The sequence below is a fragment of the Diplotaxodon limnothrissa genome, linkage group LG1 (genome assembly GCF_057381915.1).
Source record: "Diplotaxodon limnothrissa isolate DT_005_m linkage group LG1, D_limnothrissa_male_GT1.1, whole genome shotgun sequence".
In the NCBI taxonomy this organism is placed as follows: domain Eukaryota; kingdom Metazoa; phylum Chordata; class Actinopteri; order Cichliformes; family Cichlidae; genus Diplotaxodon; species Diplotaxodon limnothrissa.
Genome location: NC_140596.1, coordinates 41,616,959 through 41,633,234, shown reverse-complemented (window position 1 = coordinate 41,633,234; position 16,276 = coordinate 41,616,959). Strand labels below are relative to the sequence as shown.

Sequence of the window (16,276 nt, the reverse complement as noted above, 5' to 3'; positions counted from 1 at the left end):
TTACCCTGCTGATGATGTGTTGTTGCAGTAGCAATCCTGCACAGTATGAGAGGCACAGCAGGAATTCTGCTTAGACTCAGTGATACCGTAGCACTCTGGATCTTTTGTTAGTCTAAGACAGCTGGCTGAGCGTTTTGTGACTGCTGGACGACAGGCGCCCCTCTCCAGTTGCACACTCAGATTTGTGGAGAACCTCGTGCTAAATATCTTGCAGATGACCTGATTCTGGGTCCTGTGCGAAGCAGAGCAGCTAATCGCTGCTACAACTGAAGGGGTGGCTGTAGCTCAGGTCATCTGCTGCGTTTGATCCCTGGCCGCTGTATGCCAAATATCTGTGGGCAAGATACTAATTCCAATGCTCTCCAAGACAGAAGCACTTAGATCACTAGAAAAAGTTCAAGTTCTATAAAGCGTTATATAAGAACTAGTCCATTTACCAGCCTGGTTCTGCTGAAGGTGTCGTCCTGTTAAAAGTGAGTTTTTCCTTCCCCCTGTCACTAAAGCACTTGCTTGTAGAGTTTTGTTGAGGTTTTCTCTGTTTGGATTATTGTAGGGTCTTTACCTCACTATATAAAGCACCTTGAGGCGACTGTGTTGTGATTTGGTATATAAATAAAACTGAATTCAACTGAACTGAATCTACCAGTCAGTGCAGAGGCCAAGGATGGGCCAAAGACTTCTCTTAGGAGCTTTGAAACACTGAGAGAGTCCCTGCTCATTGGGGGCAACTCATTCTTTTTCTTAGCATTTACAGACCAATCTCAAAATGATCATTTATTGCTAAGAGTTTAGAAAAGGCTATGACTAAGCAGATTACACCAGTCTTAAACAAAGACAGTGTGCTGGAGACATTTCAATCTGGGGCTCATTCTGTTCTTTGAGTGTCCAGTGTCATTTTAATGCAAAGTGACGCTGGAGAATATTCTGATGTGAAACGCTACGTTTGATACCGTCCACCACCATACTTTCCTTGACAGGCTGAAATATTGGGGTGGTGTATCTGGTTCTGCTTTGGAGTGGCTCACATCATATCTGTCTGAATGATACTTTTCTTTGGCTGCTTCTGAGTCCTCGTCCTTTTGTCTTAGCTATTGTGTGCCACAAGGCTCTCTATGTGTGTAATATAAGATAGATGACAAGGCTACATTTTCAGTAAATCCATTTACTTCAAATAAGATAAGCAGCAAACAGTCTTATTGAGACTTTGACACTTATGTTCCCACAAGCATTGTATGCATGTTACCTGTCCCTCCGAGTTGCTGCCCCAGGTGTAAACATCTCCTGTGGAGGAGAGTACCAGAGTGTGTTCAGCTCCTACAGCGACATCCTGGATGTGGATCCCTGAGAGACCTGGTACCTGTTGGGGCCGGTTGTGGTTCCTGGCTCGACCCTCTGGCAAGCCAATTAGGCGGTCTTCAACAAAAAAAGGTAAAAATATATTTGAATAATATGGCACGGAAAAAATCTCACTTTGACTTCATGGTGAAAACTCAATTGTGTAATTGTCATAATCAGTGTTAAAACCACTAATGGCCAAATCTAAATATCACACTCATTTTAATATGTTATATAATAAACTACTGTTTTCACTAGCATTCATTAATATGATTATAGATTATTGTGTTATTAATATCCCGTATAAAATAAGAAAAATGGGACTGAGGGGTTTGTGGGTTTCAGTTTTGTCTTATGGAGTTTATAGAGCACCATAATGTCACTAACAGAGGTTTCTATCTCAGGGCGTACATTATTATTTTTGCATTAATACCATCAACGTGGTTTTTGCACAAGCACATTTAGCTTTGGGTAGTGTGCAGTCACAGCTGTTTCATCTCACTGCTGCATTTTAAATGTAGAAAAAAACACGGTCATGTTGCTCTAACCCATAGGTGTCAAACTCTGGCCTGCAGCCTAATTACATTTGGCCCACGAAGCCAAACCAAATGACTATCAGAGCTGGCCTGCTGGTATTATACAGCTAATATATATATTGTTTAGTATTAAGCTTTGCTTGTTCCATATTCAGTTTTTCAGCTAAACTTGTTTGAGTCCATAAGAAAAGATTCATTCTTAAATCTGGAGGAAGGTTTGTTTTTCAATAAATATTAACGTTAGCCCGCGACTTTGTTCCAGTTTTGAATTTTGGCCCACTGTGTATTTGAGTTTGACACCCCTGCTCTAAACAATAGAAAGACAGTACTAAGAGTACTTCTATTAAACCTGTGGGCTTCTGCAAATACTTAAATACTGTGACCAATGACAATCTTTTAAGTCACATACTGACCACCTGTTAAAGAAACTGAGGCTGAAGTTGGGGTACTTTTTCACAAACAGATGATTTCTCTCCTGCTGCCACCCTCCGGGTTTAAGGTATCGTTCATCAGCCCTCCTGCTCACTCTCAGTTTATCATGAGGCATTAAGATACCTAACTGGCTGTAAACCTTTAACACATCAACATTCTTTGGCTGATTGGTATATCTATAAATCATTTTCTGGTTTTCCATTCTATTCACTGTTCCATCAGTTCGTGCAGAGCTTGGAAAAAAGGCCTTCTCATTTCCTGCCCTGTCATCATGGACCACATTACAGCGGAGCTCTCTCAGATGGCATCGCTTGCAGAGTTTAAAAGATCTATAAACGACTTTATGAATCTGTCACTGGGAATTTTTTATGTGATTTTGTAAATCTTGGACAAGTTTCACCATTTTAGTATGCTTGTCTGAAACAGATCATGTAATGAGAAAGGGAGTCTCAAATAAAAATTAAATAAAAATAAAAGCCCAGGTATTAGCTAATATGGGCGACATGGCAGTAGGGCTGCCACGATTAGTCGACTAGTCACGATTACGTCGACGACTGATTTAATAGTCGACGCGTCGTTTGAAGCTTTGTAAGATCTCAAAAGACGCAGGAATAAGTGGCAGGATTTAAGAGTGTAATAACAGACTGAAACAGAAGATGGCAGCATTGCATGTACAAGGATGCCAGCTGCCGTTAAACCCCGAAGAAGAAGAAGAAGAAGAAGCTGTGTCCCAGAATTCATAGCGCAGCCCAGCTCAGTTTCCAACAATGGCGGCAGCTAGTTAGTTTTAATATTACTCTTATTATTCTTTCTGGGTCACAAAATAAACGTTTAACATATTTTCAGGCAAGAATGTAGCTGTGTAAACCTCAAATATCGGCTCAGTTTATCAGGACACCACATATTTTCAAAAGCGCTCCGACGTTTTCGGAGACTTCTGTTACCCACTAGCTCGATAGCGAGCCGGGGGCAAGGCTAACTAGAGCCGTGAGAACACCGGACTCCCGGCAAATCGTTTTCAAACCCACCGCTGTCTTTCGCTACTCAGGTTAAACATGATATATGAGTCACTTAGATAACTTAAAATGTTATTGTTTGGCTTTTTTCAGTGTTTTATTTGTTCCTGAGTAAATCGGTTTGGCTGAGATTAAAGTTATAGTTTTTACACAGCTGAATAAACGTCAAGCAGACAGCTGATTATCAGAAGTGTGAGATGCTCGAGAATTTACTCCGGTGTCCTGTTATATTTTAGATAGCAAGGAGTTTATTAAACTTCACCGAAACAATCTGCAAATTTCATTAAAATTTAATAAACTATCATCTTGTCTTTATTGTTAGTTAGCACAGACCTTAAACACTTAAAGCTGTAAGCTAATGATAGTTATATAAGAGCAGATGCTGCTGGTGCAATAAGCTGAACGATGATGATCTGATTAGTCGACTAATCGCAAAAATAATCGTTTGTGGCAGCTAGGTCTGTCTTTAAGACCCCAACGTGGGTGAGAGAAAGGCTGAGAACTCAAACTCCTCAGCAAAATGTTTTATGAAGTCGTTGATCAAGTGAGCTATAAGAACATTTGCCTACAGACTGGCCTTTAACAAGAATGCAGATTTAAGGCAGTTATAGATTAACTTTGTTTTTAAACCTGGAATAAGCTAAGCTTACCTTGGCCAAACGTGAAAACCTTGCCATCTTTGGTTAAAGCCACGGAAAACTGAGTTCCACAGGCTACTTTTTTTATACCAATCCCACACAGCACGTCCACTTTCTAAGGATTTCAAAACAGGTCAGGGTCACAAACAGTTTCACTGTTTGATAGGCCAACAGATTAACTTCAGTTCATTGATCAGGCATCACAATGCAGCAGGTACCTGAGGTGAGGACTTGGCTGTGGAATTCCCAAGTCCCAGTTTCCCGTAGTCTCCATCGCCAAAGGCCCAAACCATCATTCCATCAGCAGAGACAACTAAAGTGTGGTTCAAACCACAAGCCACCTGAGGAGGGAGCACACGACAACACCAACTATCAATAGCTAAGATAAGGCTGGACAACTGAAAATAATCAAAACAATTAGAACTCAAAACTGCCCCAAAGTAGTTCCAGCAACCAGAAATAATCTGCCAAAATGTCACAACACCTAGAGCACAATCATATTACTGCAAAAACCTTAAAAAATTAGCTGATGGGGTTGGAAGGTTGGTAGCTTGATCGGCTCCAGTCTGTATGCCAAATATCCTTTGGGCACAACACTGTGTGTAAACGTGTGAGTGTTAAACAGAAAGCATGTGCTCGTATGAGCTCTTTGAGTGCCCAGGCAGAGTAGAAAAGCTCTATATAAGAACCACTGAAATATTTATTTCACAGTGTTTTTTGAATGTCCACAATCAGCATATAGCACCAGTGGACACATGACGACTGATGTCTTCATATTGTTCTCCAGTATAGAAAACAGTAACAGTGTAACAGTACAGAAATCCTCTGAATGTGCCGCGTATCCAAGCATTTCACAGACACCAACTGTAACAGTAATGAACGTCTTACCTGTCCTACATGGTAGCCCTCCAGAGCAGTGACCTTCTCTGGCAGCTTCTTGTTTGAGGTGTTCCCCAGCCCTAGTCTTCCATAATCACCATTACCAAAAGTGAAAAGCTTCCCATCAGCTGTGACTACGGCCGAATGTTTGAACCCGCAAGACATCTAAAGAGTGAAGAAAGCACAGAGCATTGTAACTGAAACTGCCTATCTCTATGATGTTCTTGTTAACCCCAATAAAGGTGTGCAGAATATGGAGGAGAAGCGTGACCCAGAGAAACCTTAATAGATATATGACAGAATTCTGCAACAGCAAAGATAGTGTTGGAAGTCTAACCTTCAAGAGAAAAAACTTATTTTTGGCTCAAAGTAGGCAAACATGTTTTATTGATTCCCACAGAATTACACTGTACACCGCTCAAAAAAGATTAAAAGAACACTTCTTAAGGAGACTCTAGCCAGAGTACAACATCTGGAATACTGATCAGTTAAGTAGCACAGAGGATGTTTTTGTGTTAATAAAATCAACAACAGGGTGGCTGTGGCTCAGGTGGTAGAGCAGATCAGCTACGGAGTGGAAGGTTGGTGGTTCGTGCCAAATATCCTTGGGCAAGATACTAACCCCAAGTTGCCCTCCGATGCGTTCATCGGTGTGTGAATGTTGGTTAGTTTGCACTTGAGTTTAGAAGTGCTTCTAGGAGTGGGTGTGAATGGGGAGAATGAGGCATGTTGTATACAGCGCTTTGAGAACATCCCAGCTTCATAGGTGGAAGCCACTGACAGATGAAGAGGGGACTTTTTAGTGTGGTGGGTCCTGGTTCCTCTGGGTGCATGATGATGTCAGGTCTCATGTGCAGACAGTATGAGAGAGCAGGCTGTTCCCAGAGGATGAACTGCCATTGACTGGCCCCCACGCTCGCATAACCTAAATCCAGTATTACACCTCTGAGATATTGTGTTTTAGTCTATCTGAACCTCAGGTTGTCTCTCCAAGAGCTCAGTCATGCCCTGGTACAGATCTTGGAGGACATCCCACAGCACATGGATACACAAACTATTCAATTTAACTCCATTTTGTTGATACATTTAGATACATGTGATATATACAGTATACATATTTACTTATATTTATAAGGCAGACCTTACAAACTAGTGAGTACCAATAAAATGTATACCCGGTCACATCATTGTCTGAATTCAGCCCTCTGTACATATCCTGCATGATTTTTTTGGGTACTGTGGAATTGAATAAAATTAGTGCTGTCAGCATTAATCTTGTTAAAATGACGTTAATACCATAACCGCATTAACACTGTAAATCTCTGTTAGCGAGTTAACACAGATCGCCCCGTGCGAGGGTCTGCACGGCACTAACGCATTGATTAGCTAACTGCGCTAACGTATTAATGCCGCGCATCCCCCCCCCCCATAACCGTTAATGCAGTCATGGCTTTAATGTCATTTTAACGAGATTAACGCTGACAGCACTAAATGAAATATATTTTTAAGGAGGGTGGAGACTTACCTGGACCACCTCCTCTCCTTGCAGTGCCTCAATCTGTCGGGGTCGTCGCTGGCGGTCACTGTTTCCATGTCCAAGCTTGCCGTAGTCACCGTCTCCCCAGCTGAACACCTCGCCGCTCTCTGTCAGAGCCATGGAGTGACCATCACTGCCACAAGATGTAACCAACTGGGTCACAACAAAACCTGGTAAGAACGAAAAGCACATGACAGGGTTTATGCCACCAATCCGCTGACCAAATGTTCTTTTAGCTCTATATTTCGTGCACACCAGCTACCACAAATAATTTGCCTTTTAGCCGTTAAGCGTTCTGCTACATTCAGCTGGCTTTGTGCCTGTGTGTTTGTTACTTTTGGTTGTGTACAGGTGTTGTCATGTCACCTTGAAGAGCTGAGATGACAGTAAGGACATGCAGGTCATCTGAGTTGCCTTGTCCCAGGCGGCCATAGCTCCCCTCTCCACAGGCCAATACGGTGCCGTTGGGCTGGATCACAAAGGTGCAATTCTGCCCACACACCACCTACAAGAAACGAGAATGTGAACGAGTAATCACAGGTAGAAATAAAATACAGCTCACGCTGCTGTTTTAATTATAGAAACAAAGTTCAAAAAACAATATGTCCAGTAGTTTATGTCTCTGTACCTGCTGTGCCTGAGAGAAGGAAGGGGCAATGGTTGGAACGAGGATATTTCTTCCAGCCTCTGCTAGCTGACCGTGTCGCCCTGCACCCCACAGAAACACGTCGCATTTCCCTCCGAGGTGCCAGTCCTGATCATGAACCCAAACATGAAAAATGGAAGAAAAGAATCGGGTTGAAACTAGATGTGATATTAAATCATGAGGTAAGGATTTGGTTGTTAATTTTTGAGATCAAGAAACGTGTTTGTTGTGTGGAAATATCCACCTTCTCACCTGGCCTGACATCCCTCTTACTTGCCATCACCCTTCAGTTAAGCTCACTGTTGTTAATGTTGTGATTTTGGCTGATTGAGACACTTTTTACACCATTTTACCCAAAAATGCAGAGCAAATATTCTGTGACTGTCTTACTGTTTCACAATGACCTCTTGCTCTCTTTCTGCAGTCAGAGGTATTAGCAGCAGATGAACCTGAGGTATCAATTTCAACATCCTATGTTGCCTTGTTGTCAAGTTACCAGAATTTCAGAAAACTTGACCTCTGACCTTGATCTTGAGGTTCAAGAACTTCACTGAAATTCTAATTCATCTAAGATTTTTAGTAGACACCTATGGTTTCAGTTTCAAACTCCTACATTACTACATTACTTCCACGTTGCTTCCCTGCCTGCTCGGCAGCGTGACAGCAGTACTGCATCAGCCTTTTACGCCGAGGGCTAAAAAAACAAAGCTATGATCACTTGTACCTAAATAAATAGATATTTAGAGCAGCGGTCTCCAACCTTTTTTGCACCACGGACGGGTTTATGCCCGACAATATTTTCATGGACCGGCCTTTAAGGTGTCGCGGATAAATACAACAGAATAAAACTAGTACCAGTAAGAAAATTTATTCATAACACACGTGAACAGACCCAGGAAAACCGAGTAAACGATAAAAACGATAACAAAATAACACTGAAAACCGATAAAAACCCTGAAAACCACACATTTCACACCTGAGCCTCAACTCTCGCGGCCCGGTACCAAACGACTCACGGACCGGTACCGGTCCGAGGCCCGGGGGTTGGGGTTCGATGATTTAGAGGACTGTAGTTGGATAAAAAAAGGGAGGGCTGAACGGGTCACACCAAAAAGTGATTTCAACAATTTAAACTATTGTAAATGACTTGGTCTAAAATCTGTTAAATATCTCTTGATTGCCATCAGCTCATTTTGATCATATCCCCATCGCAAGGTAAACTCTGCAATCGGTTTTGGGCAAAGTGACTTTTATATAATCTATAGCAGCAGAAACAAACATAACAGTTCTATAAAGATACTTTAGCTGTAAACAAAACCATAAGTACTGATTATAATGCAGAAGATAGAGTAGGTGCAATACTGCAATCATAAAGATACTTGCAAAACGTGTTGTACTTTATCTCCCCCTGTAACTCCTGCTGACTCCACATTATTTATCAGTATAGGTAAAGACATAAAAACTATACAGAAACATTTGAAATCACTTTTTGGAACAACAAGGCAGAGGCAGTGTGTGACTGCGGTGCGTGACTGCGGTGTGTGACTGCGGTGCGTGACTGCGGTGCGTGACTGCGGTGTGTGACTGCGGTGTGTGACTGCGGTGTGTGACTGCGGTGCGTGACTGCGGTGTGTGACTGCGGTGCGTGACTGGGTGGACTGCTGGCTGCTCTGAGTATTGGGGGAGCTGTAGCTGAACTGAGCGGAGAGTTCAGAGTGTGGAGAACAAATCTGAGACAATAGAGAGGGAAATGAATTTGGTTCAAATCTAAGGAGCAGAGTTATCGAGGTGAAGCTCAAGAGAGGCAGAGCAGTGTAAGCACTGGATGAGAAGCCAAACACATCATCCAAAATAACTTCTCATAATGTTCTTCTTCTGTACTAATTAATCCATTTACATGTGTTAGCTTTTGTGTTATATTTGTTCATTATTGTATTCTAATATGTATTTTAACCTTCTGTAATGAAACAATTTAATCTTCCTCTTAAACATTTCTAAAAATCCTACCTAAAATCAGAAAAATCATATGAAAATAAGCAGCTAAACTTGAAATGATTTCTCTGCCATTACTACATACTGCAACAGCAGTATAAAGCGTATAAAGCAGTACCCCCGGGAGGGGGGCCATTTATTTCACCTAAACTGTCAAAGTTACCTCTGGCCTGCAGGTGGCCCATGACATGATCTGTTCATCCATACTAGCTGACCATTTACTGTTGTCCTGTAGAAATAAAAGCAAAGGCTGCTGTTATGAGCTGCACAGGTTTTGATTACATTCTAAATTACAGTTTAATCAGCTTTGCTCACCAGGAGCAGAGCCATTTCATCTTTAGGCACGGGTTCCAGGTCAGGAACGGAGAAGGACTCGGGGAAGGCTGCACCTCGAGCAAGAGCCTCTGCCGCCTTTACTGTGGTGGAGAAACAGTCCAACCATGCCCACTCGCTGGCGCTCCATACAGCGATGCCAGACTCAGGTGGGCAGTGTCGAAGGTGGGGCGGCACAGGGGGACGGCACAGAAGCTGGTCCAGATGGAGACCTACAGCCAGAGAGGCAAGGCACTGCATGTACGGGCTGTGGACAAGCTGCTCCCCGCATACAACATGGGGCTGGAAGTAGAGAGCAAAAAGAGACATTATTAGTGTCAAATACTATTAATCTGTCATGAATAGTGCAAGTTTGCTTGGATTGGCTTTTATTTTTTTCTCAGAGTTCTCCAACACAAATAGAGCTGAAGAAGAAGGTTTTTTCAGCCCAAGAAAGAAACATGGTGATATAATCATCTAGTACAAACTCTGACTTCTAGTAGGGGCTATATCATATCTCCCTTTACCTTCTCATAGGCATACTGCTCCTGCAACATGACAGGCAGTCTCTCCAGGAAAGCTCTCATGCAGGGTGCCAAGTTGAGGCCGACCACACCTTGCTTCTTCAAAGCCGTGCGGCAGGTGGCCAGCACATGGTTAGATGCCATGAACTCTTTGGAGCAGTTCACAACCAACACATCCTGGAAATCAAGCCACACAAAAGGCAAATGAAACTTAACTGAGGACAAATACAATCATACAAAATGACGGAGACAATGGAGTCAAATGAGACAACTTGCCTTTGACCTGTTGGAGCAGACGGCCACGCCCACATCTGAGACCCAGACAATGTTCTGGACAGCCCCTGACCCAGCTACCACGGTCTGGAGTACTGAGCCATCCTGTTGGAAATGGACACACACACACACACACAGTGTGCCATTCAGTGTCACTATAAACAGCAGCTTCATTCACCAGTGTAATTAAGTGTCATGTGTTCTTTCCATCTACATATTTCCAGTCATCTGTGTGTGTACTTACAGTATTTACATATGAACTATGTGCCTTCATTTCCATCTGTGTGTATATGTATGTTTCTTACCCGCAGGGACCAGATGTTCATGAGGCCTCCCACTCCTCCAGATGCCAGGGCCAGACCATCAGGACTGAAAGCCAGTGTTCTTACTGGAGTGATGTGGCCCTTTAGCTGGAACACACAAACTGCTCCATCTTCTGACCATCGGGTGGACTGCTGCACATCAATGATAGCACATTGAGGTTGAACAACACATTAACTTATTGCTCAAAAATAAAGCAAAAGAAACTCAGCTGCTACTGGATGACTTTGGCTAAAGTGCTTTTACAGTAGAAGTTAAAACACACAAATACCATTAACTTGGGTTTGGCTTCATTCTCCCACCATCCTTCTGAATCAGAGGAACAGGAGTCTGTGAAGTTTGAAATGTCTTGAGGAACAGTCCAGACAGAGACCAGACCATTCTGGCAGCATCTGAAAAGCATAATGACCCATAACAACTTTTTTTCCTCAAAATAATCATTTTGTGTGGAGAAACAACAAAAACGGCAGAAGTGAAATCACAAAACCCAAAACAGAGGGCGCATTCAAGGTCAACGTACACGGCGAACATGCTGAGGGGCTTCGGACTGCATCCAGGCAAGCTGCACCAGGCCACACCATTAACCAAGGAGGGGTGTCTAAGGCTCTGTAGGCAGTGCCAGCCAGAGCCCGTGTCAGAGCAGGAGTCTGGATTGGCCCACAGTTTCACAGTCTCCTCTTTAGCACACGTCAGCAGGATCTGACCCGTTGGACTCCACTTCATGCTGCTGATCGACTCCTGACAAAAAGATTTGGAATCACTGTCAGCTATAAATGTCCATCTAATCCATCTAGCTGACAGTAAAACAGCTCGCTCTTTTTGAAATTTAAATGAAAGAATCACAACATAAACAGAATGATAAAATTACTCCACCTTGTGCGCATCAATGACAACAATGGCTCCTTTATCCAAAGGTTCTTTGGATCCAATCAGCAGCTTTCCATCTGCGTAGCCAACGGCAAAAGGCTTGTCTTCACTGTACCAGGCAATGTGCATTATTGCCACTAAAGGAGAAAAAAACCTTCGGTTTTTCTTTCAGTTACACAAGTAAATATCAAAGATGTGGTTGAACCTGAAATAAAACTCTCATACCGTCTTTCCTGTAGCAGTGTTCCAGCTCTGTGCGGTGCATACCAGAAGAGTCCAGCACCTCGATGAGGCCCAGTGATCCATCCATTCGACCCACCAGCAGCATGTCTTTGGGCTCCCCACACCACAAGGACTCTGCTTCCTCTTCAGGCCAAGTTAGTGCAGACACCCAGTGAGGCTGCACATCCAAAAGCCCTTTACCACCTTGGAGACAATGAAAGCAGATCCATGATGACATTTTGTATAAGATATATCATACTTATATTGACAAATGCCCAAGTATACTTGGTTTTAATGTTCCTTTTAGGTATTTTATATAGTGGTTCTGATGTCTTTCAGCTGTCTGTGAAGGAACATGAGAGCTTCCTGCTTATACAGTTGGACAAACTCCAACACTGCAGTCTTGGAGTGAGCTGTCGTTTCTGTTCTTCCCTGCAGATTCACTGTGAGATGGATGATGACTTTGTTGCCACAATGTATCAACTTCTTTAATGCTGGGCTTACACTGTGCGATTTTTGGCCCATTTTGAGCCGATTTTTGAGTCGTGCGACCGTTTTGGCGATCGGCCCGATTTTGGCCTTCATCGTGCGTCGTGTAGTATACGTGGGGTAACGAGAAGCGATTAACACCTCAGGGTGTCACCGCAGCTTCTCACACTGCTCACGCGCAAACACATAAACGTCGGTGATAAAGATGGAGCAGCACGGCTGTGCAGCGTGTGATCTGGACACAAGCGATGGAGGCACAACTTGTAGAACTTTGGAAAGCTCATCTGAGCCTTTTCGATGTGGCCTCACAAAATTATCACGACCACAACAACCGTGAAAATAGTTGGATTTACACTGCTGCTCATTCACAGCTGCCTGATCATGTTTTTCATTAGCAATTTAGCAAAGTTGATGGTGGTGGTGTGTCTGTGTGAGTGAGAGACAGAGAGAGCGAGCGACAGATTTTCTGTTATAACCTTCATGTTATGGAGGCACAGGGTGAGCACTCGGGTCGCATCAGAGCATCGGGCGGTATAGTGTGAGACCTGCATCGTGACCTACCAACTTCTAACCCCTGCGAGTCAATCGTGCAGTTTGAGCAGGAGCTGAATCGCGCGACTGAAAAAAAAATCGCACAGTGTCTGCCCAGCATAAGAAAGCATGAACTGCTTCTTTTTATGCAAATGCAAAATTATGTTAAAAAAAAAACAGTCAAAAAAGACGAGGAGGTTAAAATTTCAGTGGCCCCCACCTGTAAAACCATTCCTTTTTTCGGGGGTTTGTCTCATTGTTGCCCTTCTAGTGTACCTGCTGATAATTCATTAACACCAAACCAGGTGAAAGTGATTACACCTTCTATTAACCCCAGTAACAGCTCTGGACAGATGGTTCACAAAGCCAGGTGTATGGTGAGGGGCAGAAAATGATGCCTGGAACACATCCGGTGACCATTCAGTTTTATTTTTAATAGAAGACCTCTCATTCATATGCTGCAGGCCTCCGTCACCAGTGATACGAGGTGAGCCACAGATTATAGTGAAACAAGTCCTGCAAAACTCAGTGAAGCTCATCATTAACATATTCAATAACCCCCAGAGAAGACTGGACAAAATGAACTCTTTACCATTAACTTGCCAGATGTTGACCATTTTCTCCATGGCAGAGGCGAGATACTTTCCAGTGACACTCCATGCAAGAGGTGACAGGCAAGGATCGCTGGGAGACCCCAAACCAGACATTCCCTCCTCCAAAGAGTCGTCACTAGTGAAAGATAAGATAAAAAAACAAAGTTAGAACTGTATTGAAGTATCTGACACCTTTGGGAGCACTCAAACTTATTTAAAGTCTCATCTAAAAGAACTTTATACAATGATGAAAACTATTTTTTTCTTTTGTAAGGAATGATGTGTGATTCTGTGAAAGAGGCTCATGGGACAGGAGCCTTCAGGACCTGCCTCAGCAAACTGCCAAAGGTCAGGTTGGTTCGATTCCTTGAGAAACGAACCAAAAACATTTGTCCCACAGGGATCGTTAAAAGGCATCTTAATTCTCAAACTGGTAACTGAGTTTCTGATGGAGAAAAAAGATTTATTGGGGGGAAATAAATACAAACTGGACCAATTACAGCAAGATGTCTCTGTTTAGCTGTGTGGGATCCTTAAAAAAAAACCTTACTCCTTATTGAAGACGCAGGTCTGCTGGAGGGTGTACTGGCTCTTGGTTACGTTCCATACTCTGACCGTCCCGTCATTGCCACTGGTAGCCAAAAGGCCTTTCTTACTGCACCAACCACATGTGATGACCTGAAGCAACAAGAGGAGGATTATTTTAACTACCAATCAGAAATGGTGCAAACAACCTCACTGTATAATACAGAGAAAGACCAAACTACCGACCCTGCTCTGGTGAGCCTCTAGTTTGATAAAGGAGCACTTTCGCAGGTCCCCTGCCATGTCAGCAAAAGTCTGCGGACGGTTCTGGTTGTTGTCGCGGTCGTGGGCGGCCAGAGTGCGAACTAATTGCTGAGCACCCCACTGGCGATGCTGCGAGGAAAGCCGTGAGGACAGGCAACAAGCTGCCAGAGCGTTGGCCAGCTCCAGAGGGCCTACAGCGGAAGGATTATGGGAAGGATGGGCATACAAATGCGCAATTAGACCTGCTCGACACGGAACACAAAGTGACAAGAATGCCCGGTGAGTGAAAGAAGGAGCAACGATGAAAAGACACAAAAAGCACAAAAAATGTGAATATACAGAAGAAACTGGCACAAGCAGATGAGTTATGTCACTACTACATGAATTAAACGAATACGTGTATGACTGGTATCAGCACCAGGAAGAACATTTTAGAATAAGCAGAAGAACATAAGAGCATCACAGAATCACTGTTCTTCTGAGTATAAAGTATATTTATGTGAACACAAACCACATTGAAATGACTTTTCTTTAAATATTAAGAAAAAGTAACATCATAATATACCAATATGAGATATAACTTCAAGGTAATCAAGATCAATTCCATGAAGTAAGAGAGAAACAATGACAGACGAAATGACATGGAACGGCCTTTTCCTCAGAGTCTACAAACCTCTTTTCTCCATATCAGCCTTGTCATAAGCAGGTCTCAGTCTGGCCCCTTTATCTGCCAGGAGGGCCACAAGGGCCTGAGTCACCACAAAGTTAGGCGACGTGACCAGCTTGTTCTCCTCGGCCACACCACGCAGAAAGCTGGGCAAGAACTTTCTCTGGATGGGGTCGTCCACCGTTGTCAGATTCATGCCTGTAGCCGCAGAGATCAGGTTCTGGATAAGAAAAGGGGGGAAAAGCATCACATCAATCAACATTTTTAAAGTGCAAGAAAGCTGAAAGGGGAGACGTGGATAATCTGTCTGATGAAATCTGTGCAAAAGTCACAGCTGCACCCCACACCTGCTGCTCAACCTACAAATGCATTTCCTTACTAATGTTGCACCTTTTAATGAGACATAAACAGGCTTTCCAATAGTATAAGATTTATTCATTGTCAAAAAGCATTGTTAAAATAAATAAGTAATCAACCCAACATACATTTCTTTACTTTCTGTGGACTTTATCACACCACCTCTGTATAAACTGATAATGACCAAAAATGTGGATTCATAAGACCTGTTGCTCTAGATTTTCAGACCAGTTCTCATATGAATTAGCAAACCTTAACCTTTTCTCCCAGTTTCCCTTCTTTGGCGATCAAGGATGGCTTCCTGACAGCCACCTTTGCACTGAGACCATTTCTGATGAGGCACTGGCAAACAGCAGATGGATCAACTGAACACCACACCATCTCTTTCTTTGTAGGTCTTTACTGGACTTTTCCTATTTCTTAAGGCTGTGACTTCCCGGTACAGTTCAGTTTACTCCAATTTTTGAAGGACACACTGCACACCACACCAAGACTTTAACTGAACAAACACACACATCCACACATGTGCAATAACACTAAGTGCAATAATCTTTTCTGGCATCGTTGTATTTTTACTCAGTTGTATATAGCATTCGTATTCTATTTTTATCTTATTGTATATTTTTATTCTATTTTATTCTACTGTATATAGTATATTATTTTATTCTATTCTGTACAGCTGTGTACTGTATTTATTCTTATTGTATTCTAATTTTTGCGTCATAACTTTTGCACTGTCCACTTCCTGCTGTGACAAAACAAATTTCCCACGTGTGGGACTAATAAAGGTTATCTTATCTTATCTTATATGCTATATATATATATATATATATATATATATATATATATATATATATATATATATATATATATATATATATATATGTAGCATATATATGGCATATATATATATATATATATATATATGTATATATATATATATATATATATATATATATATATATATATATATATATATATATATATATATATAAAAAAAACACCCAGCACGCCCCTGCGGGCGGTTTATCCTTCAAGCTCGGGTCCTCTACCAGAGGCCTGGGAGCTTGAGGGTCCTGCGCAGTATCTTAGCTGTTCCCAGGACTGCGCTCTTCTGGACAGAGATCTCCGATGTTTTTCCCGGGATCTGCTGGAGCCACTCGCCTAGCTTGGGAGTCACCGCACCTAGTGCTCCGATTACCACGGGGACCACCGTTACCTTCACCCTCCACATCCTCTCGAGCTCTTCTCTGAGCCCTTGGTATTTCTCCAGCTTCTCGTGTTCCTTCTTCCTGATATTGCTGTCATTGGGAACCGCTA

At 42.7% G+C, this 16,276-nt stretch overlaps 1 protein-coding gene across 8 annotated transcripts in view; it reads right to left on the bottom strand.

Moving 5' to 3' along the window:
• Nucleotides 1–16,276, bottom strand: part of herc1 (HECT and RLD domain containing E3 ubiquitin protein ligase family member 1) — a 92,728-nt gene that overhangs the window by 12,794 nt on the left and 63,658 nt on the right. For 6 of the 8 annotated variants that reach the window (XM_085350481.1, XM_085350502.1, XM_085350489.1 and 3 more), the window contains exons 51-70: nucleotides 14,606–14,819; nucleotides 13,915–14,174; nucleotides 13,694–13,821; nucleotides 13,143–13,279; nucleotides 11,534–11,734; nucleotides 11,315–11,445; nucleotides 10,962–11,179; nucleotides 10,713–10,833; nucleotides 10,426–10,575; nucleotides 10,124–10,225; nucleotides 9,851–10,024; nucleotides 9,327–9,626; nucleotides 9,175–9,240; nucleotides 7,002–7,127; nucleotides 6,740–6,878; nucleotides 6,362–6,543; nucleotides 4,846–5,001; nucleotides 4,176–4,298; nucleotides 3,970–4,072; nucleotides 1,244–1,413 (exon numbers count right to left, since the gene is read on the bottom strand). In XM_085350481.1, the coding sequence (XP_085206607.1) occupies nucleotides 1,244–1,413; nucleotides 3,970–4,072; nucleotides 4,176–4,298; nucleotides 4,846–5,001; nucleotides 6,362–6,543; nucleotides 6,740–6,878; nucleotides 7,002–7,127; nucleotides 9,175–9,240; nucleotides 9,327–9,626; nucleotides 9,851–10,024; nucleotides 10,124–10,225; nucleotides 10,426–10,575; nucleotides 10,713–10,833; nucleotides 10,962–11,179; nucleotides 11,315–11,445; nucleotides 11,534–11,734; nucleotides 13,143–13,279; nucleotides 13,694–13,821; nucleotides 13,915–14,174; nucleotides 14,606–14,819 (3,201 nt within the window). The remainder of the gene's footprint in view (nucleotides 1–1,243; nucleotides 1,414–3,969; nucleotides 4,073–4,175; nucleotides 4,299–4,845; nucleotides 5,002–6,361; nucleotides 6,544–6,739; nucleotides 6,879–7,001; nucleotides 7,128–9,174; nucleotides 9,241–9,326; nucleotides 9,627–9,850; nucleotides 10,025–10,123; nucleotides 10,226–10,425; nucleotides 10,576–10,712; nucleotides 10,834–10,961; nucleotides 11,180–11,314; nucleotides 11,446–11,533; nucleotides 11,735–13,142; nucleotides 13,280–13,693; nucleotides 13,822–13,914; nucleotides 14,175–14,605; nucleotides 14,820–16,276) is intronic. The other 2 variants (XM_085350525.1, XM_085350533.1) reach the window with 1 other exon arrangement.